This window comes from Serinus canaria, chromosome Z, assembly GCF_022539315.1.
Source record: "Serinus canaria isolate serCan28SL12 chromosome Z, serCan2020, whole genome shotgun sequence".
NCBI lineage: Eukaryota > Metazoa > Chordata > Aves > Passeriformes > Fringillidae > Serinus > Serinus canaria.
Window position 1 is genome coordinate 16,483,107 of NC_066343.1, and position 27,919 is coordinate 16,511,025.

Here is a 27,919-nt window from a genome sequence, read left to right on the forward strand (position 1 = left end):
CATTGCCCAGCTGCAGTGTGCCTTAGAAGAAACTATTTGATCTTGAAGGAAACCTGTTTTTCACTCAGAATATTATATGAATCTGTATAAAGGGATTTTTTTAACACATATTAAGTATATATTTTTTTCTAAACAAGTGTAAAACTGCAACCCAGGACATCCCATCTGCTTATTTTTAAATGTGTGTATTTATGTACATGTGTGTGAACTATCTTACTAGTTAAATCAGGGTGTTATTTTACGTCTGAATAACAAAATAAAAGCAAATACACATCACAGCTATCTTCAGTGATCTCTCCCCAGCCACATCAAATTTTGAACCTCTCAGTGAAGACACTCTCAATTCAACAAAGGATTTAATATTTGAAAGGATTATTTCAGGACATTAGGTAATTTAAAATTTCTGAAGGAACCTAGCAGAGCGCAGAGGCACTATTCACTCAGAAAGTTCATTACAGTTCCACACAGTGCTCATTCCAACAGACATCATGTCACCAAACAGAATAAACATGCCAAGTATGTAGTCATGATCAAAGTTTCAAAGTTGTAAGATGTGACTTTCAGACTAACCAACCTGATGTAGACACTGGAAAGGTATTAGGAGTTCTGCTTCAGGGATGCTATAGAGAGCACTATGGAGTATTACACTTACTAGCATACACAATGCAGCTACTAAAGCATCTTAGCTGATTCAGTTTCATTTCAGCTCAAATTAATGAGTTTCAGAGACATCAAGAAAATGGTAGCAGGAATTCTCCCTTCTTTATTTTATACAACACCAATTTCACTAGAAAGCAAACTAACCTGGAGATCATATTTTATGCAATAGAAAGCTGAATTACTACAGAAAAAATTGTACTCTAACATTAAGAAGCTAGGTATGTATGCAAATACAACCTGTCATTAGAAAACATTTTAACCTATTTCTTTTAAGTGTGTTTAAACACACCTGTGTCATGGGAACACATAATGAAAAAATTATGAAAAATGCATTACTGATATTTACCTTTTTAGGACTAGCCATGTTTCTAAGAACTCCGCAGAACGAACTGAAATTAACCATATCATTAACTAGATAGAACTGAAGCAGGGGATATCATCAGGTTTAACAATGATAAGGTGGGGGATGAGATGCCATCCACTCACATCACTGAGATGCCCAGAGCCTGAGGTAGGGAGGCAGGTCAGGAGAACACCTGAAAGAATACCAGGGAATTTCAGCCACTCCAGACACAGTCAGCTTTGCTGGGAGTCCACTGAAATGCCTCTACACTGATGCAGACAGCAGGGGAATAAACAGGAAGAAGCGGAGACGTGGTCACACTTTCAGGGCTATAACCTTACTGGTACCACTGAAGTATGGTGGGGCAGCGCCTATGGAGCATCAGTTTTCTTTCCTTCTTAAGAGAGGAAAAAATTACTTCAGCTTTTTTCAAGAGATGTCACAACAAAAGACAACCATTCTGACACTCTTCCATTCTTTCTCTTCTCACAAGTGTCAGAAAGAAGAAATTAAACAAAAGAACCAAAAAACAAGAGCAGGATTCAGGTCAATTGAAAACCATGAGTGAAGCACCTGCTATTTTACTTGAGGATTTACTCAACTACATCTTTATACATGACCAGAATCTGGGCTTCTGTGCTTCCTATGCTCTCTTTGGAGGATCTTGTACAATGTGAGATCCTGTGTGTTTTAGCAAATTTTTCACTACAATTTATCTTCCATGGTCATGTTCTTTAACTGATGCATTCCCATGGACAATAAATCTCTCATTTGTCAAGCACACAGTCTTGTCCCTGAGCACAACCACTGCAAACCTTAACAGTGTATGAGAAATAAAACAATATACCTTGTAGAGTGACACAATCAAAAAGACAGACCAGATGAGTCATAGTCACAACAGTATTTTCAATTACATAGGCAAAAAAAAGCAATAAGAAAAAAAGATTTTGCTTAAATTGAACTGTGTGATATAAAAGCCCAGAAGAGTTTTTTAGCTGTATAAATTCAGGACTAGGGCTGTATTTTAGGTGCTACTATAAAAGAAAAACAGTCTATACTCTTTTTGGAAAGCAATAAGTAAGAGGCTGAAGAGAGATCTGAGATAAAGATAAAACAGAATTAATGCTTCTGAGGGACAGGCAAATAGTAACACTACCAATCAAAGGTGGACGATTATCAGCAAGAGACAAAGGACAATACAGCATATACTGAATATTCATAAAACACTAGTCAGCCATGTATCAGCCAGTGATATAAATAAGTCCATACTTTCATATTATTCCATTCAAAGAAAAAAATGCCTCATGAGTCAGACGTGAACTGTCCACATGGATACAGAAGTTGAATGTGGGCTTGCAAATTAAATCACAGAATCTTCACAGAAAACTTAGAGGCAATGTGATGATGACTCGACAAGTCAAAGAGAAAATGCTCTCAAAAGAAAGGGGATTTCAATAAGAAGAAATTAATCAGTGATCCCTAAAAGATGAGAGTGATATCACTGTTTCTGTAATTTGGCTAGGAAACTGGTCCTCAGATATTCTGACGAAAACTCAGTAGAGTACAAGGGCTCTAAGAAAAATTTAAACAGGGAAATTCCAGCAGCTACTGCAAACAGTATGATCAATGAACATAAAGATGAAACAGGCATACAGATAGCATCTGCCAGAGTAATTAATACAGTTTTTGTAAAGTGAATGCTAACTTCCTTTCTTGTTTGAAGATACACATTCCCTGATGAAAAAAGTGCTGAACAACACTCATCTCCAGGCTTTAAATTTAGACAATGGGCAGAACAAGGAATATTTTTGGTTCTTTTGAAGTCTATGGAAGTATGAAGTGAGAATGAAGTTTTGTGATTTACAAGCAGAAACTCTTCAAAATAGAGAAAATATCTTTCTAAAAATGATCATCTGCATTAGTCACGTCAGTAGTGGAGATTAGAACTTATTAAGGAGTGGCCTCAAAAGCATGTCATAAATTTATACTGTGACATTAACTATGGCCTGCCAATTGATGAGTGGATAAACCAGAAAAATCTTTGTACATCTGCTTATTACAGCTGTTAGCACTTACTGAAAGAGACTTAAATGCTGACATACTAAAATTTGAGCATAGAGCAGAACGTGGCCAATACCCCTAAAGCCTATGACTTGGTTTCAGAAACGAGACTATCTTGTTCCTCAAAACACTGTTCTGGTTTTTTCAGAAACGAGACAATCTTGTTCCTCAAAACACTGTTCTGGTTTTTTCAGAAACGAGACAATCTTGTTCCTCAAAACACTGTTCTGGTTTTTTCAGGCTTTTTTTTTTTTTTGGTCCTGTTCATGAAAGAACTAAGTATCTCAGAAAGACACTTATAGAAAACCAGATAAAGAATCATGCCATAAAAAAACACAGAGTATTTGAAATTATTAACATGGCACTCACACATGAAACCAGTTGCTGGTTGGATATGAGCTGATTACTTGAATTGAGTAGATCATCTCTTTGGAGTCCCTTTTCAGGAGTTATAATATGCATTTTCTTAGTTTACTATTCTAGATATCTAGAACTGTGCAGAGCCATGTAGATATAACACAGTTATTAAAAATTTAAATATTCAAAGCTAATTAAAAAATATCTCAAGTACCCAGTGAAACCAATTAAACAACATAGGTATTCAAAAATCACTTTATGATAAGGCAGCATTTTCTGTTTTAAACACCTTCCAAAGCAGCAGAAATTATGCATAATTGAAGTATACATATTATGAAACACTGCACTGGATGCAAATTAATGTTACCTATCCTGAACTGTAGAGGGTAGCCTGAAAAACAAGACTTACTAGTGTGAAATTCGATAACTGTTATAATTTCTCAGACCAAAAGCATATCCTAGACTATGCCAGTGGAGTAATAACCCGTAAGAAAAAGAGAATGACAATTCTTCAGAGCATGTCTGTGTCCTCTGAGGATCAGTAGTATAAGATCAGCCTTACTGGTTAAGATCTGATGTTTCTACATGCAACAATCACTGAAGGATTTTCCTTCCATATTTTTTAGCTATTTTCTGAATCTTTGTAACTTATTATGATGCCCTACTGTAACAATCAGTTACACAAGTTAATCACACATTTTTAAAGAACATGTTTCTATGCTTCTTTTGAATCATTTGACTAATGTGGTTATTTGATAAGCCCTACGTCTTGCTTCTGCAAAGACAGAGAAAAGCCTCCTTATTCACTTCCCCCATGTATCCCCACACCCAATACATCTTTATCACAATCCCTTGCATTGCACTTCTCAAGTCTGTAAAGCCCCATCTATTTATTCACTAATTCTACAGAAGCTCCTCCACATATCTGAGCATTATTATTTTGTCTTTCTGAGTTCTCCTACCTCAGTTTTCTAATTAAGGGAGCTGAAAACATAACTGGTTACATGAAGCCAAACTCCTCTGTGGTACATAGCAAAAAGACAATCTGCATTAAGAAAAACACCAGTTAGATATTTCAAAAAACCAATAACCTCACAATGAGGACAATGATCACACACTGAAACAGGTTTCCCGGAGGGACTTCCATCACTGGAGCTGCTAGAATCTCAACATGCAAAAGGCATTTTGCAGCCTGGTATAACATTAAAGATGGCTCTGCTCTGAGCAAGAAGTGGGACCAGATGGACCCCCAAGATCTTTTCCAATTTAAATTATTCTGCAGTTCTATGGCATCTGGGAAGCAGGTGCACAACAATTAATACAGCGATGTAATGTTTTCAGCTGAAAATTTCTGGCATGCTTTTTGGTTTTGATCACTTCTAGTGACCTCATATCTTCAGGAACATTTAGGCCTTATTTTGAGTGGTAACTCAGAAGTCATTAATGGTATATGTGAAATCAGGCAGTATTACTACAGGCTGGTCTACAGGAATGCAGTAACACACTTTTAATATTAAAACTTTTTAAATGGCTGTTAGAAATAATACATACAATTTGTAAAAAGTTCAGGAATTTATTTAACTTACTATCAAAAACATTTGTTTTCTTTCAAAATAAAGTTTTTTTCTCTTATGATGACTTTTATGTATTTAATTTCTTATATATCAGACTTTGAAATTACAACAGAGGCTAGAAAGTAATTTTATTTTTTTTCCAGGAAAACAGCAGCAAGAAAAAATATTAAGCAAGAGACTTGTGAAATATTTGGAGACAAAAACCTGAAAAATCTTTGGCAGATTTTACCTAGGTTCGGCTATCAGCACACACTCTGTGTAAATAGTTTAATTTTTAAAAAAGAATTATGAATACTACAATATGATTGACCCTTCGCTTTCATTTTTGAATCCCTATCTATCATAACAGAATGTACGGTTAGGTTGTCTGCTCTGTTTTCTGTTTTAATTAAGACTTTCAGAAGGCTAATTTTTCAAGCTGCATATGAAATGTCAGGGAAATGTCACCTTCATCTTTTAAATAATTAGCAAATCTTCCAAACACACGAACATGTATTAAATGTCTTAATGAAAGTCGAGCACCTCTTAATGGGGGTTAGCAATAATGTTTCCAGAAACACAGTACATTTTAACTCTTATATACACCTAACAGCACTTTTATTTTTAAAAAGATACGTGGATTTCACCAAATTATCATCAAGAATGTCAACAGTTCTCCAGAGAAAAGGAGAATTAAATGTTCCTCAACACCCAAGCTGAGGCACTGAGATCTTGTATAAAAACTGTTTTTGTGGAAAGAAAAAGTAGCCAGACAAGGGCTTTTGCAGGGCAGACAGGCCCCTGAAACTAAGTATTCCTTCTCTGTTTAATGACAGTGTCTCCACAACTAAATCCCAAGACACCTCTATTTATTGATCACCTAATGATGCCAAGTAAATGACACCTGATTTCAATAAAGGCAATTTAACAAACCAATTAAGAGTTTTGAAAGCTAACGGACAAATCTAGAACAAATAAATACTTTTTTAAAAATAAGTTTAAATGCTATTACCTTTTTTAACTTTGGAAACATACAACAGGGAAAATTAAGACCTCCATCCTTTAAAAACCTCAGACTTAACTGTGCATTTTCAGATATGAACTGTTTCACTGATTTCAAGAGTAGTGTTATCAATCAACAATGCCATTTTTACCTGAATGTACAAAAAATTATTAATTCTCAAAAAAATCATTTTACTTGTTTCGAGTAATAAAAAATTATCACATTTCAGTCTATATGGCACTTGCTGTATACAAAAGGGAACTATCTTTTCATGGCATGATCCTTCTCTTCCTTGGCAGTTATTGCCACATCATAGTAACAGATCTCCAAACATACTCACAAGCTCTCTCTTGCTATAATTCTGTGCAAGCTCATTAAGTTGCAATGGGAGAACATAAAACAGACTGCACTGAGTACTCACAGTTGTACTGCAGTACCTAATGTTCAAAAAAGCAAGAAAGCCAACATCTTACATCCACTGGCAGCTAATAAATCAAAAAAACAATGGCATGAAAAAAAACAAAGGTATGACGAACTGGCTGCTGGTGAAGGTCAGCATTTGCTAGGACAACATGCTCAACATTCGGGCTGTGCTGGTTCTGCTGCTTCAAGAAAACCAAGACCCACAAGTCAAAAAGCAGTGAATAAATGTGCATCCACAAACCATTTCAATGTTAAAATTCTTAGGAAAATTTCTGAATCAAAGAGCCTAATTTTATTCTTTAGTACTGCATACATCCTGTTGAAATAGTTTCAGGTTTTTATGGCCAGAATTCTCAGAAAAACAGAGAAATGTAGAAGTGCTTGATGCTGCCCCAGAGTTCTAATCAAGACCAACACTACAGTTGCCATTTGAAGTGGTAAAGTCTTCAACTTGCAATATTATTTGAAGTAGTTATATGCATCTATGCACAAACATACTGGTCTTGCCATCCCCCTTTCAAGTTAAAAAAGAAAAAACAAAACAAAACTTGAGCTACAATGAAAATTCTTGCTAAGATAATGGAAGAATTTGATTTTTTTCTACATAAACACCTGTTTTGCAACATTAGTCCTATTTGGAAAACTGCATCTCTATTTACTAGATTGTGATAAAACAGCAACCAAGAAATAAGTACTCCTCCACTAGAGATGGGAATAAGCGTAGGAAATAAATTTTATGTCCTGATGTTTTCATATACTCATTTATTCACAAAAACAAGTATAAAGGTAGAGAGTGGTTTTGGCACTTTTTAAAAAATTACATTCTGTAATGGCATTTCCTCAATAGAATGGTGAAGTTTTAGGAGTACAGTAGTTAGCTTCAGTTTTACAAAAGTTAACATCAAAATTTTTCAACCGGTATATATTACTCATGGACAAACAGAACTTTATTACAACTACTGGCCTAACAAAAAGAACTAAAGTCATCAGTCTGTGGGCTGATAACAAAAAGCCACAGGTGAAGGACTTCTAGGCCACATTTCACAAGAGGCATGCAAAAATTTCCAGTGAAACTGCCTGAAGAACTAAGCTATGCATACAGTTCTCCACACAATGAACTCAGCAGACCAAGCAAATACAAACACAATGTCCAGGACATTTTTATACAAGGATCCAGACTGATAAACATAAAGTCTTGCAAAAAAATATCCAAAATACCTCAACTCCTAATGTCCTCTGCAACAGTCTGCAGTTGAAGTAAGGAAGTGATGAAGATCACCCACAGCTACCACAAGCATGTTGACAAATTCCTGAAGAGCAGTGTGCATGCCAAAGAATGCCATCTGGAACTGGAAATTGTCTTTACTAGCCACAAACTTAAAATAACAGTAACAGGCTTGCCAGAAATCCATATATACTTACACACCCTGCAGACTGAGAAGCACAAACCATTCTCCTTTTCTCATTACAACCTGTGTTAGTTATTTTAAAACTCTAAAACCCTCCAACAGGAAGCCAAGCCACATTTCAGCAGGGAACAAAACAAAAACAGTTCTCATTATTTTATTCCAGATCTGCACAGGCAAAGCATTTCTGGTCTCACTGAGTACAATGGCATCAGTATCTTGACAAAATGTGATCTCATGAAGTAAATCTTATAGCAGTTTGTAGGTGGGGGATTATAAATCATCACAGAAGAAAATTACAGCTATGAGCTACAAGTGGGCGATTTATTTCTGCCATGGAGGTTAATTAAAAGACACTTGAGTAAAGTACAGGGAAGGCAGGACTAAGGCAACAGGCCAGTGAGAAGGAAAGTTTGGGGAGTTTATTCCTAGAGATTCTAAAGAACCAAAAATTCCTGACCTCAACTCAAGCAAAGGTTCCATCCAAAACACGGTTTTCTAAGGAGGACTGCACCTCTTTAAGGTCAGCATTTTGTATCCAAAGACATGGGAAGACAACTGAATCAACTAACTGGATGCTGTACCAACTGCATAAAGTGAAAACTAAAGCCATGGAAGCAAGTACTCTGTGCATCAGCAAATGAAACAGCTGATGCTGCTTCCAACTGTGCCAACTGGGGGTTAGTCAGCCCAAAATATATCTAAATGCAGTATTTATAAACATAGCATGAACTGACTATGGTATTTGTTAGTGACTGCACTTACTACATGGGTCAATTATTTTAATTAGAGTGCACTACTCACTATCAGGAGGAATGACTGTCTTTCCAGATCTCATTAAATCTATTCAAACACTGATTTGGTTGGTTTTCAGCCATGTTTACACTCAGTAATACCTGCTAAAGATAAGTGCTTTACAAAGCCAGTGGTGGAGTCCAGATCTTGGATCTTGGGCATTTAAGTCAAGAACGTCTGGTTCCTAGAAGGGATTAGATGGATTGGAGTAGCTGAAACCTGAACAGCTGTTGGGGAAGCAGTGGACAAAAGTCAACATGTAAAGAACAGAGAATAAGAACAGCATCACTATATTGCATGACCTTGAAATCCATAAATCCTCCTACGGTTCACTAGACACCAAAAACTCAATATCCAATAGCTATGGGATCCCAGGCTGCAGGCGGGATCTGCAGCCCAATTTCAGCAGAAGTCCATGCCAACCTACAGAAAACACTGCTTTCTAGGGGGATGAGTTGGGAAAACCACAAAATTTTTCCCTAACTTCAAAGGAAGTTCTTACATGCAGCAGAGAAATCCTGTCTCCCCAGCCAACCACCATGTCATTGTACCAGAGGGGCACTGTCTTTATGTTTGTCATCACACCGTTCTGACCTGTACAAAGTAACATTTCTTCACTTCTGCCGCCTACACACTGGCATCTACTAATCAAGACTCCTCTTATAATTCATTAACTGGCTCAAGCTGACTCTCTGGCTGGCTCTAATGAAACCATCTGGCAAATGCTGTGTCAGGCACCAAGAAATAGCATTACATGTTAAGTGATCAGGCAGGATGTGAAGCCTTTTTCTTCTCACAATAATAGTCTAAATATAGACTGGTGATTGTAACCTGTTTGGAAAATCATACTGTGAGAGGGTGCATTTGTTTTATCACAATAAAACAAAGTTTCATGGAGTTGACCCAGAAGAGATTCAGTCAATGGGATATGACAGGTTCTTAGCCAGATCCACATTTACATTAGACATGTTAAACAATAAAACTGAAACTTCCATATCAGGAAAGAACTTGCAGTATGTCTAGATTCAAATCTCATCAGGTATTTCTGTCTGACAGCTGTTTGGCAGGGTAGTCAGAATGTGATGTTTACTTTTGGTTTTGACAGATACTTGTTTATGCACAAAACAGCCTGGATGTTAATAGATAAAATGATAGACCAACTTTTTGACAGCTTGAACACAACTTTAGCATCATAACTGAGATAGGCTTAATGAGTAATCTTTGCAGGGTGCCAAAACAACAAATATCTGCCAATTTAAAGACCAGAACAACAAAAATGCAAATCCTCAAAACTGGCAGTGTTCAAATTCAACTCTGAGTGAAGCCTATGGTCCACTGAACTCATGCACAGATCACAGCTACAAATCATAAACATAAACAAGACCACTTTGAAAATATAAATATCATCAATATAAACATGGAGGACAGAGTCAGTGTGTAAGTCTCAGTAATTGTACCAAATTAAAGATTTCAATCCTATTCAAGCTGAAGTTCATAAATCTTATCCAGCATGATGAACCGAAATAAACAAGGCAGCACTTTTTCTACAGGAATGCAAGGACTTTGAGATATTAGTTCAGTCAATAGAGTTTCTTTTTTTATTTCAATCATTACTTATTTAAAAGTGTCTGAACAACCAAGCAGCATTCCCTCAAAGTTTGTAAGCTGTACTTATTTGGCATGCTCAAGCTGCTTGTTGAATCAGACAGTCTCCTCTGTTACAGAAGAAGCTCCTTTTGTGCACACACCCCCTTGCCCTAAAAAATCAGTATTTTCTAGTTTATAGGTATAGTTATGCATGATTCAATGCATCAACTTCTTAAAAGGTATGTTGAAGAAAATAACTGATTAAATACTTCAGTCATGTTGGTTGAGAACCCTATTTTCCTCACTATTTTTATTACATATTATATAGCTACAAATTTCATTGTCACACAGTTCCGGAGACTCCAAGATCAAACTGTAAATAAAACTATCCACAGAACCAGTGTTAATTTACACGTTATAAATAAAAATCCATATGGAGTGAACAGATCAAATGGACAAAAGCAGCAGCAGTCTGAAGCAGACCAAAATACAGACACAGCTTTGCATACTACTACCAAAAAGCCTAAGAAGAAAACTGCTTTATTTTTCTCAAAAATCTACCTCATTTGCCCATATACAAATTACTCTAAAACAAATCATTACTTCATTAATGGTCCTTATGTAGTTGTCTCATATTACTATGGCCTGGAACTTGGATCATCACTAAATGAGCACAACCACACAGTAAAAGGATCCTATTAGGTAGGAAATGTTCACAATTCCACTTGTAGCTTTGTCTTTCCCCCACCCCCTGTAGACAAAACATGATCTCCCCTTTATGCTACAAGAGCCAACAAATTAAGAAAATTGAATTTATATCAGCTGCACTGATTTCCTTGATGATGTGTATTTCTCTTTCAGACTAACAAAATACAAATCCAAAAAGGTTTTTAGTTTTTTTTTTAACCCAGAGTTACTTCTTTAACTTTTCTGGTTTTATAGACCAGAAATTACTTTTTTTTAATCTGTTTCATTGTTTCTAGCTCAGAAGTTACTCTAAAACTTTTTCATTTTTAGAACTCTCCAAACATCTCATCTCACTTAAAAGGCATACAAAAATCTGCACCACCTTTCATTACAATCGCCTATGGCCAGCTCAGTCACATCAGCTCCTTCTGTACTGCAACATTCACTACATTACACTGATTTCAGTATAAATAATCACCATGTTCAACTGCTCTAAAGAGCAGTAAGCACAGAAGACAAAAATTTCAGGTTAACATGATACAGAAACTGTCAAGACTGTCAAGCATCTTATTTTAGCACCCCAAACCTCAAATCAATATATTTGTATTTCTATTTTATTTTCATTTTTATAGCAGTTGCTAAGTAAATGCCACAGGTTTCCAGAGTGAGATAATTTCACTTAGTTATTGTGAAAGTCCTCATTGTTATAGAGTTCTAGCAAAGCTAAGTAAATTTAATCTAAACGGGAATGACAGAAGTTTGTATTACATATAAGGCCAAACATTAAGTGATTTTATTTCATCTTAGTATTCATAGCCAAGATCTAGAAATAAAACAAGTCATTCTGAGGCACATCAGAAACAAAAACTGTAGATATAGCTCAGGCTATATTACTTCTATACTGCATTTTTTTTATCATACCATTTAGGCTTTGATTTAGCACTCAATTTACCACAGCGGCAACGTGTGTTGATAAAGTCAGTCTCATGATGATGAGCCACAGCCTCACAGAAATACTGTCTCATAAAAATTATACTGACAACTGCTCTGTCTCCAGCCCTTCCTCCTGGATGAGTCCCAGGGGAGTACACTGTAGGTTTCTCCAATCCTATTTTTGGTCCTGTGTCCTGGACAAACTTTGAATCCACATGATAGTCTTGTCCTCAGTAATGTCTCTGACCTCTTTTCATTTTGCTCCTGATAGGACTCCTAGGCACACTCTGGCCCTGGCTAAACACTCTGCTGTCTCTGGAGCTGCGGGTGTCCGGCTCTGCCACTCTTTCCTGTATTTGGTTTTTTCCTCTTTTCCCCCCACTTTTACCCATCTACACTCTAGCTTCTAGACACCACCAACCATTGCTTTTTCCAGAAACTTGACAAAAAAAATCAGATTTAAGACATAATTTTGCTCGCAGAAATATTTTGCAGTAACTTCCAGAAAACATTCTGCTTTTGGTCTACAAAATCCTTTAGCGCCCTAAAAGTAAAGATCTTCAATCATTTTCCAAGAATTACAAATTTCCACACATCTTGGCTGTGATACTCCAAGCTTTCCTTCCTCTAGGATGAGGACATCAGTTTCAGAAACTCCCGGATATCTGCTATTATCTTCATGCAAATGTCACTGACTTTCTCACGCTACCCTAACACAACAGCCAAAGAGAAATTAAGTTTCTGATGACCTGTTTCTATACCTTCCTTAAAAGAAATTGAGATAAGTATCCTGGAATTTTTTGACAACCTTACAGTGACTACCACTGTCTCACACAGAACTTTTATTTTCCCTACTATTAAAGACTTTTTTGAACAAAGAACCTCAATCTGCTGGAAAAAGGGCTTGACCTGTTTGGATATTAATATCCAGCGCTCTTCAGGGCCTAGATTTCCAAGATAACCACATGGGACTGGCAGACTTGAGTCACAGCTTCATATCACAGGAGGATACCTTAAAACTGGCCAGAATTGTTATGCATCTGACTGCTAGATGATAAAAGAAAAAAAAAAAAAAAGGATTATCTGAAACATGCTATTTCACATACCCCACTGTTAAAAAGCACCAACAGTAAAACCCAAAAAAGGAGAAAAAAAAATAGCTCTGTAACTTAAAGACAGTGGTCTGAAAACTGGATTGCCATTCTGGTTTCTCAAATCTGTCACAGGAAAGAACTTCCCCACATGGCAGAATAAAAACAGAAGATAAGCATAAAATCATACACTTCTATCTGGCAGAAAACAATCAGTGACACTACATTAAAAACATAAAGAAAATCCTAATTCCAGTAATTATTTTACAGGAGATTTTAGGAGATTTAGAAGCATAATAATTTTCTTTAAGAACAATGGTATTTTTAATCAGGCACTTAAAAAGGAAGAGAGAAAAGCAGAGAAGTGATTTAAAGCAGCCAAATTTTATCACATTACTTCCTGTGCATTGCCTAGAGGCTATGACAAGTTAGCAATCACACGAATTCAGTCCCATCACTATGAAAAAGATGCAAGAAGGCAGTGATGATGATTCTGGCAAAGAATTGCTACTTTTCTCCCAGCATACAGAGAAACATATGCTGGTTACTAGTACATGATTTCTGTTTGAAAGGAAACTTCTGCATGAAACTTTCTTAATCTACAGCGAAGACTCACACTGAAATAACAATTCCCCAGTGGGTATGCAGTTCTGAACACTACTATGGTGAAGCCTGCTTCCTCAAAGAAGAAATGAAAGCTCTTGAAATATTTTTGGGAGTTCAAGAGAGGTCTAGGTATCTCAAGTGCTTATAGCTCCTTCATACAGAAAGCGTAAATTAATTCTGCACTTCAAATATTCTAAAGAGTTCTGTTTCTGTGAATGATCCATATCCTTCAATTCCTCAAAAATTTTGCTTACACTTCTAATTTCCCTTTTCCCCAACACCAGGTTATTTCTCAACACCTTTCTGATAGATAATATGCTAACCTTAAGAAATACTTAAGTTCTGAGCCTTAGTGTGTGAACTTAGTCCAGCCTTTTACTTCAGAAGTTTCTAGGCATGTTCAGTGGCAAGAGTCTTGACAGCTCCACTGACTTCTTATCCTGTAAATTCTGGACAGTCAGTGGAACAAAGTATGACTTATTTTATCTGCCTACTACCTTATCATCTCTTTTTGCATTGTTCTTCCTCTGATACATGTCCATCAGGCAGCTGGGATTTAAAAAAGAAGAAACAGAAGCTTGAACATATTCACTAAGAGAGCAAGATGAATAGAATTCATCTTCTGCACACTTCTTAAAAGCATCTGACATTTGGGGCACTTTTCATCCATGTCAAATTCTGGCTGTAAGCCAGAAACACAAGCCCAAGCCAGCAAGCTTGGAAAGTGGCCATAAACAAAACTGAACTTCAGCTGTCAGGGAACCACCAAATAAAACTGTTTATTTCCAGGTCTTTAATGAATAAATATGCAAAAATTTCTACAGCATGACTGCACTGGCAGAGCTTCCTTGGCAGAGACTAAAATAAAAGAAAGGATTAGGATACTTATGCTGCACAGACTAACCCCGGCCCTGGGTCTATGGACAAGAAAGTTGAGATCTTGCAATAATATGGTGGAAGTGTACAAGATTTATAAATATATAAAACAAATTACTGTGAAGGGCTCCCCTACCATGCTCTAATACAATCTCAGTTTGATATAAATGTCATGAGCCTCAAATCAGTAGAGAATTACTTACATGGACAGATAAGGGAGATGTTTGGTGAAGTATTACAGAGCATAAGAATGTGTCTATTCTTCTGAATAGTGAAAAAATCAGTAAGAAAAATGACGAATTTATCTCTACTGTTGCTTTCTGCAATTTCTGCAATGGCCTGTCACAGAAGGCAATCACTTCCTTGCATCTATTTCAAAATAAAGAACCTGCATAGTCTGACACAGCAGGAAAAAAGGAACCCCCAAGAGCGTGGTACTCCTCTCAGCAGATTGTGTTTCAAGACCTTGTGATCCAACATCTAAAATGCATGCAATGAAGCATTTTTAATGAAATCACAAACTCTGCAAATCCTCTTTCATATCTGTGTAACTGACAGTGAAAAAATCAAAACATACAAATTGATTAAATTGTCAATTATTATTTTAATGAGAGTTCTGAACACATTCTCTTCAAACCCAAACCTGCAGAACAAGACTCTGCTATTGTTGTATTGATCATACCAACTGGAGGACCAAGTCTTGGATTCCAGAAAGCAAGGATGCAAAGATAAAACATTCACATTAAGTAGAATAATTTACAAACAAAGTAGCCCTTCAGCTCTGTTTCATGTATTTAGTACTTTTTTCCTTCCATAATGACCAAAATCTAATTTTTTTATTACCATAACCTTCACTAAAAGCTGGTTTATCTTATTTTTAAATTAATCACTAAGGATAACGTCTCTGAAGCCTTTTAAATGGAATAACAAACAACAAAAGTGATTAGACATGAGGTGAACTTCGCTGTTTTTTTTTCAAGTAATTATGCTAGAACGGATAAAACCATTTTCTGCTGTGTATAGTTTTAAGCCTGGAGCATTACAACATCCCAATGGCTGTACCATGGTGCTTCAGTTTGCTTCTGCCCTAGCTATCTCTCCAGAGTTCATGTTAACAGCTTTGGCTTATTCAGTCATAACTATTCTTCTGGCACTGAGCTCCACCTGCTGACAAGTCTCTCAAGTGTTGCAGAGCTTGCATACCAAGTCTCAGTTTTCTCAACCAGCTCCTGGAAAATGCTGCAGTATGCAAAATAAATCTACATGAAACACTTCAATGGTGAGAACAGTATGTAATTTCAAACCCATATTCTTAAAAGTCATGAGTTTATGCCTTCATTATTTTTCTTACCATGTATGGAAAAAGGAGAAGATATGTTAAAGTGCTACAGAGATTTCACTATTGCTAAACAAAATTAATTACTATTTTATATTACTGAATCTATTGCCTGGTTTAAGAACTTCCTGAAGACTCCCTATTCTGTAACGATTTCCAAGGCAATACTGATGCTGTAAGTTTAAAGCTTTACCATGAAATGAAAATTATCATAATTGTATGTAATTACCTGACTAAATGTTTAGCTGGTACTGCAATATTCAAAAATTAATGATGTTTTTATTTCCAATCTGATCATCAGACATATAAAAATCTTGTTCCTGTTGTTTTCTTCATTTGAATTACCATGAACTACTGCCATGCTTTGTTGATCCTATCAACAGCAAAAATACACCTTATGTAACTCAAGACAAATTGTAGGCTATACATCCACTGACTGAACACCTAAATGTGGAAAAGCTAACTCAAGCGACTTCCACTTAAATTTTATGAAGTGACATAATACATAAAACTTTGGATACTACTGCATTTTTGTCAAAATATATCTGCTTACAAGGAATAACCAGCTTTTTTCTGAGTATCTCCATACTTTAGGTACAGAAGAAAATGTCAACTATAAATCTTTCATTAACATAGTGAATGACACAAATGCATAACTCTAAGGGGCTCAAAAACAATACTTTAAACTTCTAGTGCTGTCAGCATTATAATTATCTCTGTCTTTCATGGATAAGTCAGTAGGAAAGTATAACTGCTAGTAACAATAAAATGTTTCATTTTTCCATATACAATGACAAAACTGTTAAATGCAATGTTCAGAAATTTTTGTTTCACTCCATGTTATATCTTGATTGAAAAAAATAGAATGGCTTGGCAATTTCCTTTTTTCCTAAAATAAGTACATGACTACCAATACACAGCAAATATATTTCAAAAAATATATTGACTAAAGCAAACCATATGGAAGACAGTAACAGAATATGAAACTTCCTAAATTTAATAGAGGCAAAAAAGAACAAGGAAACTAAGTAAAAACACTTACATGACATTATACTGTCTATAAAAACATATCTAACAGCATTTCAGAATTTCACTCCTTGTTAGTATTCTATTATACAGTTACCTAATGTAAGAGAAGGGAAACAAAACAATTTGCTAACTATTCCACCATGAAATTTGCTCTATTTATATGATATAAATACTTAGAAGATATGAAACAAAATTGCTTTGCATATCCCTCTTTTATATTTTAAATTATAAAACAAAAAAATTACTTGTGACTTGAGGATACGAAAATTTGCTTCATATGGATGCTGACAACACAAGCCAACTAGGATTTTTTAATTCTTAGGAAAAAAAAGATGCAAAAACAAGTGTTTACAATTAATTTCTGAAGAGTAATAAATAACCATGTTTGAGTATATCAGAGTAACATTTAGATTAACTGCCCTCAGAAAAAGTGGAGAAAACTTAATAAATTTATAGCTGAAGAAACAGTCATCCTCTTGAATGATACCAGGATGAGCAATTAGCAGCACGAACATTTGTTTCTGATCTTTTAAGGCCCTATATTTTTAAGGAGTTTTACTAAAAAAAAAAAAAATCCCATTTTAAAAATCATCACTGTGTTTATTTACAGAAACAACCCATCAGAGCATTACTTTTCCATCCTGAGATGTAGTCAAGACTGCCAGGTCAGGGTGACGCCAGACAGCAGCACAGACCGGGAGGAAGAAGAACATGAAGAGCAGCCCTGCAGAGAAGGACTCCAGAGTGCTGGTAGACAAAAAGCTGAACATGAGCTGACACCGTCCACTTGCAGCCCAAAGGGTCAACCACATCCTGGGCTACACTCAAAGCACCATGAGCAGCCGGATGTGACTTGTTCCCTCTACTCTACCCCTATGAGATTCCATCTTGAAAACTGCACCCAGGTCTGGGGTCTTCAAGACAAGAAAGAGATGGAACAAACCCAGAGGAAAGCCACTAACCTGATCACAATGCTGGAGCACCACTCCTATGATAGCAGGCTGAGAGAGGAGTTGTTCAGCCTGGAGAAGGAAAGAAAGATCTCCAGGAAGATGTCACCGAAGCCCTTTAAGTACTTAATGGAAGCTCATAAGGAAGATGGAGGCTGACTCTTCATGGTGGCAGACAGTGATATAAAGGGAACTTTATATAAGTCTTGGTCTAAAAGAGGAGAGGTTCCAGCACCTGAGCAGACTGTTACTGTCAGGAACACAGCTCTGGCACAAGCTGTGAGAGAGGAGACACCCCCAGTACTGACAGTGACCACACAATGCCACCTTAATCCTCTCTGCTCCACTGCAGGGTGACAGCAGCAATCCTTTTATGTGCAGAGACAACAGGCCTGACTACTTCTGGCTTACTGGAGCAACCAGCTAAGGAAGAGGCTGTGTGAGAGAAAAAAGCCTCAGAGTCTGCACTACCTCTCAGCACTTCTATTGTGTAGCCCAGGTATAAGGGCTTATCCAACATCACAGGCATCAAGTCATTTAATGATCACCTCAAATCCCTTCTCAGAAAGCAAGGACAATATCAACATCATCAGGCATGTTTAGCTCCTGTCTTTTTTCAAGTCTAAAATCTGGTAGAATTCCTTACTGAGGTGCAGGAGCTCCTTCAGCTCCTAAGAGAAAAAATAGCATGAGCAGCAGAATTAACAGGATCCAGGGCAGGCTGCAGTAGATCATGACCATTTCCTTCTGGGGCAACATGTGCTGATCCCAAGGCAGCCTCAGTACCAATGGCCTGTGTATAAATGCTGTATCCTGTACATGTAAATGCTGAACTTGACTTAGCTGTGGAAATACACATGCCTGCTTTCACAGTTAACCCTGTTTTCAGTCCTATTCAATCTCCTGTGCAAGACAAGGACTTCTACATCTGGCACGCACTAAATAAGACTGCATTTCCAAGAGTGGCTTAGACCTTCTGGCATGCTTTGCCTTGAAGAAGCAAGGAAAGTGGTAATTCTGCACAATTTATTCTTCAGATGGAACTTAACACATCACACTTCATGGCAGGTCTTCTCTGCAAGGTAGCTTGAATAGTTTGAATAATCTACATTATCTTCATAAAAGGTGAAGGCACTCTGAACTCTCGGATAACACAGGCCAGATGGAACTGCATAAACTAGAGCAAGTTACCTAAAGTACATAATCCATGCTAAAAATGAATGTTAACATTATCTCTGGCATACAAATGGATATCTGATTTATTTTTTCAAGTTGTCTTAACAGCAGATTTTACTTACTGGTTTAAAAAATAAAACAACATAACCCCACATTGTCCTCTATTTCAGCCTGCACAACACCAACTTAGTGCATTAAATATTTCTGCCTCCTTTTGCACCAACTTTCTGTTTTTATTTTACCTTCTCCCTGAGAAGCTGACCAGACTGCCTCTCATCATTAGGCCCCTTTCTAATTAATCTCATGGCTTTTCTCTGCAACCTTGCATTGAGTTAAAGTGGCAAGATTTTGTTAAGTGGTGCATGCTGCTGCAGTGGAAGGTGTTGAAAGGGAACTAGGCAGTCTTTGAAGTCCCTTCCAACACAAACCATCCTATGGCTCTCTGTTCCCCCTTCCCCTGCCCTCCTTCAGAGGCCACTGTGCCCTAAGCACAGAAGCAGCCACCCTGTGCCACCTGCCCTGGGGCACTGCGGGCCCATCAGTGGCCACACTGGAGGTGATGAGCCCTCTCACCTTCAAGGTGACACTGGAGGTGACACAGTGCCGGCAGTGATGAAGCCACTGTGTCTCTGTCCTGTTGGCCCTCTGTAGGCCTGTGCTCAGCACACAGGATTATATTTTCCCCTCACTGAAACAGAGGTTTAGACACCAGAATGCAGACTTCAGTAATCTTGAGCTGAAGGAGAAGAGTACCACTCTTATGACTAGACTCATCATCTCAACTAATACTAGCAGACACTTAATCACTAGTGATTAGATACCATATCCTACTACAGGCTATTAAGTAACTAACAAGATAGCCTGCACCAAAAAGACTCCAAGCCTCCTAATCTTTTGCAATGATTATCCTGATCCCTCTTCTATCTTTCTTCATCTTTTTGTATTTTTTAAAACTCCTTCTAGGTCACGACAAGCATACAAGCTTTGTAAAATGTTTTGTACCAGTGTAAATGAGAAACATCTCATAGTGCCTTGTAAATATTAAACAGCAGTGGAAGCAAGAGAATGCTGACAATCAAGTATAATTGTAAAATGGAAATCAAACAGTTCCACAAATAGACAGAGGAAGAAAAACAGCTCCCCCTCAGAAACAACTATTTAATTACCATTTCACAGAGCTACTGCCCCATGGGCCAAAAGGAATGTCAGGCTAAACCTCAAAGAAAAAAAGTCACAAATATCTCCTACATGTCAAAACTAATCCACAAAGGCAAAAACTGTTTGTCCCTTCAGTAAACAGGTACTGTTTGTTTGCTTTTTTATGTGGCCTACAAACTCTGCACATAGCTGCACACAACTGAGAAAACAAAGTCACACAAAATATTAGCAAAGTAAGGTACTTATTTAAACTATATGAGGTCTCATCAGACCAAAAATAATTCCTTTTAATTATTAAGAGCATGTAAACATTTAAAAATAAGTTGTAAAGAAACCAATGTTCATTTCTGTTTGAGAAAAGAGCAATTACAGTACATAAAATTAATTTCTCAATTACATAACATGTGCAGCAACTCCAAGAGCTTTTGCTGTTAATTTTCTACCTACACTGTAAATTTATTTCTTCTACACAGCCAAGTAAATTACCAATAGCTACTCAGTCACATTTACTAAATCTATGTAAGGGTTAAGACTTTTCCTTATTAAACAGTGTAATGAAAATCTAAGCATCAAGTGTAGAGAAGACGAATCCTAGTCCCCACACACAGATTATTATGAGTTACTGCCACTTAAAAAGAAAAATATCATGCAACTGAAGTTCTCGCCCAAACAAGTCCCCAAAAATGCAAAGTGAAGCCCATTCAATCACCTCAGTGAGTAGCTTGATACTCTGATCCCAGGTCTAAAGTACAATGGCAGGGCTACACAATTCAGTAAAACAGATATAAATCTTACCATAGAAGTCACTGATCTGGCATCTTCTTCATAATTCACTACAGGTGGTGGCTCTTTCCCATCATTCTCTTGAACCTTTTGTTCCAGTAGTTCTTTCTGGGCTGCAAATTTTGCCTCAGAGCATCTTAATTGCTGGACTGTTTGCTTAAGTTCTTCAAGTGCTTGCTTTTGGCTCAGCAAGAGCACAATACTGCAAGAAAAACAAAAATTTAACAATGTACATGATTCAAAATAGTCTATTTTCTTCATAAAATCTGGGGAGAAGAAAACATGACAACTCCTCAACATAATCATTTATTCAAAGGTGAAGCAATTCTAGAAAATTTTCACAGGAATAAGATAATAAAAGCAAACACTCATTCTTTTCTCTCTATCACAAAAAAATAATGTTTAATAAATATAGGTAGAACTCCTGTTTTCGTGCACTTCTGACTGACTTGATAAACACTGGGCCTCCCCCTCCCCTAGAGAGTAGGATAATGATAAACTTTAGATAATGATTTGAAGTGATGAGAAATTCACTCCAATGAGTGTAGTTGTTGCAGTAATAATTTGCAATATTAAATTCCCCTCACATCCAGCACAAATTCATATGGCATCACATAAGAGGTATCTGTTTTTTCTTCTGCACTGTAAGTATTTCTGGACTGGGTTATAACTGTCTTATGAAGCTAAATAAATTTATCTTTACGAGGAGCTAAAAGCAACTTTTCATCTTCAGCTTATTTTTATAGTTCTTCTCTGAATACCACTTATACTCATGAATACTCGAGACAGTTGTGATTAAATGATATGAAGGACATGCATAGAGTACCTGCAGGTACCCAAATGACTCTATCATCCCAAAGAACTACTAAAACCAAAGACTGACAGAAGCTGCCTAAGGGACAGTATCACCCACAGCTTAACACAGACACCCTTAAAAGAACTCAACCAGTGCCCAGTGACATGTGTTCTACAGGAGATGTAGAGTTATCATAGTCTACAAGAACAGATGAAGAAGGTAAATGGACCAGAACTATGAAGAGTGAGGACAATAGAAGAAAAATCACACTACTGTGCTACTCTGTATCTTCAGGATAATCCCTTGAAAACAAGCCCTCCTGCAAGCCCTACCCCTTAGGAAAAAAGAAAGGCAGAAGTTGTTCGTGCAGGGATTGATCCTTCACAAACTGATGCTCAGCCAAATGAATATTCAAATTAACAAGGGAACCACCTGTCATAAAATCCTCTTTGGCAGGAAAAGATACAAATTGTATTCATACAGGTGAGTATTATATCAAGTCAGTAATGAGCAAAACTCCTCACTATCAGCAAAATGATCGTTCATCCAAAAAGGGTGTGAGGTATGCAGACACAATTCTCAAATCTGAAACCGAGATTAGGCATGTACTTGCACATATTTAAAAGCATCAGAGAAGCCAATGAACAACTATTCTAAAGTTATCCTGAAGATAATGTGTTTTCATCTGGTCTCCTTTCTGAGAGAAAAAGGACATCGCCATGTGAAAATAACAGGTTTCAACCATCAGCAAGGCTTTGGGTGAATAGACACTGGCTGGAGTAACATCCCCAAATGGCTTCCACTTATCAGGACACAGCAACAACATGACATACCCTGAAAAGTCACACACAAGCTAGCCTATTTCTGAACTGTGGCAAAATGGATCATAATCTGATTTGGTTTCCTAAATCCAACTTTCAGAGCTTGCAACTCTAGTCATGTATGAGGAATTAGAATCTATAAAATTATTTGCCTACGGCTTGCATGACTGCAAACTGCCAAGTTCTTATTGCTAGAAATAGCTACAAGCAACTTCACAGAGTGACATCTTTTATGAAGGATCCCTGCAGATCAGACCAACATATGAGAAAGTGGTAAAAAGGTGTACTAAATCAAAACCTAAATAATCAAAATGCTGTCATGTTTTAAGGGCAGATGGTATGCTTGACATATACATATATAAATAAAATACAATTAAAACATTTTCTGAGTTGAAGGCGATATCGTAATTTGAAGAAGGAAAGAGCTATTAGTGCAGGGATAAAAGTACCAAGACATTGCCATAAGGTGTGACCTTATGCAGTCATTATTAAACCCAATGATACAGTTGGACAAGATATTCTGGGGACAGTAAACATCCTGAAACATCCCAATCAACTCTGCACTGCAGCCAAAAGGTGACAAGGGAGTTTGTTGGAGGCAGGCATGATCAATGACAAATCAGAACAATGATGATGTCAGGGAAGCCTCCACTGTAAAGCTAGACATCTAAGCCAGATTCCCTGCCTTTTAATAAGACAAACAGGTACTGGTGCAATTTGAACTGAAATAATCTTCTCAACACCACAAACATCTGCTAAAGGATGAGTCAGAGAAGCCTTCACACAGTAAGAAACACAGTGATGGTCTAAATTATTTTCAGGGAGTGATAACTGGTAACAAAACAGTACTGAGGGGAAAAAACCCAAACAACACCCCATTAAACTCAGCTAGTTCAAATATATATTATCCTTTAAGCACCATGCAGCAAAGAAGACAGGTCAAGAACCAAAAATTGGAAAACACATTGTGAGCGCATGTGAACTTCATAGAAGTTCACACAGAAAGGACACAAAATACCTATTTGAAACACTGACAACAGATACATAAATTAAGTTTTGAGTGAGAATTAAATACTACACAATGTTTCACATGACAAGGTTCCATCAACAACTTCTTCAGTAAGTGAAGGATTACCTAAAGGACTTGCATTCCAATTCACTACTGGTACTGTAAAAGAATATTTATGACCAAATTAGTAAGATTAAGACTGATTGAAACAAGAATCAGAAAAATATCACCACAGACAAAAGGTTTCTTTATCTGTTGTACTGACATCAGTTTAGAAGCAGGTGTGAATATTTTTTTAACCAAAGGTAGAAGAAAAACCTAAAGATGTTGCTCAAGAACGATTCTTTATAATAATGTTTTATTTACGGTGCACTAAAACACTCACTAACCTCTCACCTTTGGCATTCACTATGAAGTGCTACAGTAACTATGAGATTTACATACTTTACATTTACACTTTGTAAAGGAAATGCAAAGAAGAATGAACTTAACCTGACAAGCTGCAAACATATTACTGCATAAGAAAGTCTTGCACATGACTCTGAATGTCTTTCACAGAATTACACCTCCACAAGGAATTCTGCCAAAAAGAGAGGCAACTGAACTCACTAATCTTTGAACAAGTTGAATTGAATAATGAAAGGTCCAGCTCTTGAGCCAAAAGCTCTTGCCAAACCATGACAATGATTTTAAACTTATGGAGCTGCTCAGTTCTTCAGTGAGTGGGGGTCTGCAGTAGGCAAGGTTTATTTTAGAGATGAGAAACTAACTAACCATTGTTTTGCACAGTAATTACTAAACACAAAAGCAGAACAAGATTAGTGAAAGTTATTTCTTACTTAAATTTTAGCAATTGCATTATAGACATTTTTCCCCCTCAAACTAATGTATTTTGAAATTTAAATTTCAACTTACTCAGATTTCTTCTCACATGTCTTAGATGACTCTTCTATTTTTTTCTCTAGCTCCAAAACAAGTTCCTCTTTGCTCAGAAGGGTTTGCTGCGTCTGCATCAGTTCTTCTATTACTGTTTTTAACCTGCAAACAGATTTCAGAAACCCAACCTGTGAATGCATAAAGTGTATATATCTGGGAACATTGTAATCTTTTTCCTGAAGACGTAAAAGAGCATTATATTTTAGATTATGTTACTCAGTGCTTAGTTATAGTTCTTTTATTGTGTGACTGGACCTTTACATTGCTAATCTGCATTGTTAGAGATTCTATGTGAGCCTCTGTATACACACAAGGTTACAGAATTATCTCCTGCCTGCAGGTTCTCCTACCAAGAAAATATTTTTCCCAGAATATGCGATGAGTTCCATGAATTAATGCCTTCCTAATATATTGCTAATTTATGAGATGCTTTAAGAAAGACAAAAGCCTTCTGACTCACAAAACATGTGTTAAATAAATACACAGAATCAGTAGCTGGATTGTATTTACTTCTAGAAACAGCAAAAGTACAAATTATCACTTCCTCTTGTAAGAGTGATTGTATCTTTCTTTACAATTATCCTTTTTAAGTTACAATCTCTGGTAATAGTTAATTCAAAGTAAAGTACAAAACCACTCACTACTAACAGAGAAGGGGTATTACACTTTAAAACCATTACTAACACTTCACAATTATCTTGGTAAATACTCCAATAAAAAAAAAAAAGTTCCATGAATGTACAACAACATTTGCATTCCAAACAAAGTATGTAAATGGCTTACATAATGACAACTTCTAAAACGTGTATCAATCAAGAAATTGTTAAATCAGAACAATCTGATAAAAATAAATAAGCACGTACATCTTGTTTCTTTCTTGTCATTTGTCTATACATCTTTAACTATCTTACTTTATTTCCCTTGTATTTTTAAGCCAAATTTCAAAAAAATTACTGAAGTAAAAACTGCAACACAAGAAAAATATGTGTAGCAATTACCATTGAACCGATCTACAGCCCAAAACCATTCCAGATCAGGGAGTGGTACACCAAGCTCTCTAAATATCTAGGAGGCCCATTCCACACGTTCATATATACCAAACTGAGTTATTTGATTTTAAACACTGAATCAGTCCTCTCCTCTCAATATATTTTACACAATGTTGATTATGTATGATCTGTACTCAGTCGTACACTTTAGGAGACTAGAATCACTAAAAAAAGCCAAAGAGTGAATGACGAAAATTTATTTCCCAAAAGACAAACCTTCCACATGTGTTTATTTTGAGATAAGATAAACACTTCAAACATTTCCCTCAAAGTAACAGCATCACAGCTCTGCTTTCTATTTACATTTTTATTAGTTTTAGGCTGTCAAAATCTCTATGCCTGAACTTCTCTGTGTTTTCTCATACTGGGTCTCCAACTTATTACCAACTAACTTTTTTATGTTAATAACTTGCTAAAGAAAGTAATAAAAAAAAATTTAACTGCTTTTTGAACAGCTTTCTAAACAAAATTTTAATCAACATTGTATTTGCTTAACAACTGATTTACAGGAAGCAGATGTTCTATCTAATGATCCAGCATCAACAGTCATGAAATTAAAACCAAACTGATAAGACTTCATCAGTAGAAGGAATGAGTATACATATGCAGATACATCTTTATTATTTCACCACTTCAAAAAAATTAGATTTTATATTTTATATTGCAGCATCAGATTAAAACATTAAGTTGATATAGTTCTTCCTGAAACTTCTGAGATACTTCAGAGATATTTTTCTTTATCGTAAAGAAAAAGAAGTTACCAGGCACACCAAAACTACTTGCCTCCTCGCACTTCACACCTATTCTTTGTTTAAACAATAACTTTCATTCAAACTGACTACAGCTGACAACTCTCCATTTGTCTTGTATCATGTTGGCCCTTGTCTGACAAACAAATTTTCTTGTGGTGTCATATTTGCCTTCTGGATACAATCAGTTTACAAAAGGGCTTCTATGACTTAACAGTTAATCACTGTAACACTTTAAAAATCACACAATACCCCTACGTGGAAAGCTTCCTTTCATATTTCTTTAATTTCAAGCTCTGTTCTGCTGCAACTATCAATTAAAACAAGTGCTTGATCCTAGAGAACTCATATTTCAGAAGAACTGGATATTACTATGCTCATTGATCAACTTTTAGCTTATGCTGGTTGCTTCCTCTCAGCTTTTAATGCACGTCTCTTCAAAGCATAAACTCTTATTTTGCTACACTTTTCAGAATTTCTCAGTAGTATTCTGTGACATCTATGAATATTTATCAGGAGACACCATAACTCATTCCTTAGAAAGGTTAGCTAGTCAAAACTAACTTTTAACTACCTCCCTTTGTAAAAATTTTATTCATAAATGTAAGTTCACCTTAAAATGTGAAAACCAGTTTTCTCATCATGCTCCCTTAAAATATAGCTTGTTAAAACCATTAAACTGCTATGTATGCAAAGCAGTCATTTTTCCATTGCACAGTCAACAAAACAGCTGATTCAACTAAATATTATTGATTATTAATCAATGTAAGTCTTTGAATGTTTTAAATGTTTGATTTAAATAAATCCCCCATGTGCATTTATTTTATTTGGTAGATACTGAAGGTAGTTCTCCTCTGCAGAAACATAATGCAGTATTTTAAAGCTCCAAGGCCATGATTTTAATGCTGAAGATCAAAAGTCAAATTTCTCTTGTTTCATCATGTACAGAGCTGACTTTTTAAAAGTCACCAACTATGGATAAATGATGCAGTACACTTGCTTGCAAATTTCTCATCATACACAGTTGACAGAAATACAGGTGGGATTTTTTTTTTTGGGCTGCAGTGGCTTTCCAGCAAGATTGTAACAAGATATCTGAAACATACTTAAGAAGAGATATGAGTAAAGACAGTTACCAAGAACTGTAACAAAAAATGAAGGGTTCTGACCTGCATTAAAAAGCAAAAGGACAAACAAAGGACAATAACATACAGTTTTTACAGTACCAGGGGACAGTGGAGCTTCATAAATAATCTGCACTGCCTAATAGATTCCAAATAATCCAAATAAAAGGACAGTTTTACAAGTGAAAACGAATGCTGATCTGCTGATCATATAATGTTATTTGAAGTAGGGGGAAGGCTGAATGTGAAGAATAAAAAAGGGTTATTCTTGACCTTATGACACTCCATACCTGGGCTGTCATTTCAATACATATGGAAATAGGCAAATATGTAGTGGGGGAAAAAATAATCCAAAGCTTTGTAAATGTAGAGAATGGAGCATGGGTCTAAACTGACCACAACCATTCAGAAATGAAATCTTGGAGATACAGTTGATGATTCCCTAAAAACACTTGCCTGATGACCGGCTCAGGTCAGAAAATCAAACTGAATGCTTCCCTAGGATTTGTTAAAACCAAAGCAGAGCAACAACACAGGAAACCTTGGAAGGCCTCGCTCTAAACTGTGTATCCCAGGTTACCTGTGAAATTCAAGTCAATCTCAAAACCAATATAGCAACCTT

The 27,919-nt window shown here is 36.4% G+C and overlaps 1 protein-coding gene across 1 annotated transcript in view; it reads right to left on the reverse strand.

Moving 5' to 3' along the window:
• The window catches only part of FER (FER tyrosine kinase), a 158,372-nt gene that overhangs the window by 88,595 nt on the left and 41,858 nt on the right, over window positions 1-27,919 (reverse strand). The window contains 2 exon segments of the mRNA XM_050987109.1: window positions 20,826-21,015; window positions 24,355-24,477. Of these exon segments, the coding sequence (XP_050843066.1) occupies window positions 20,826-21,015; window positions 24,355-24,477 (313 nt within the window).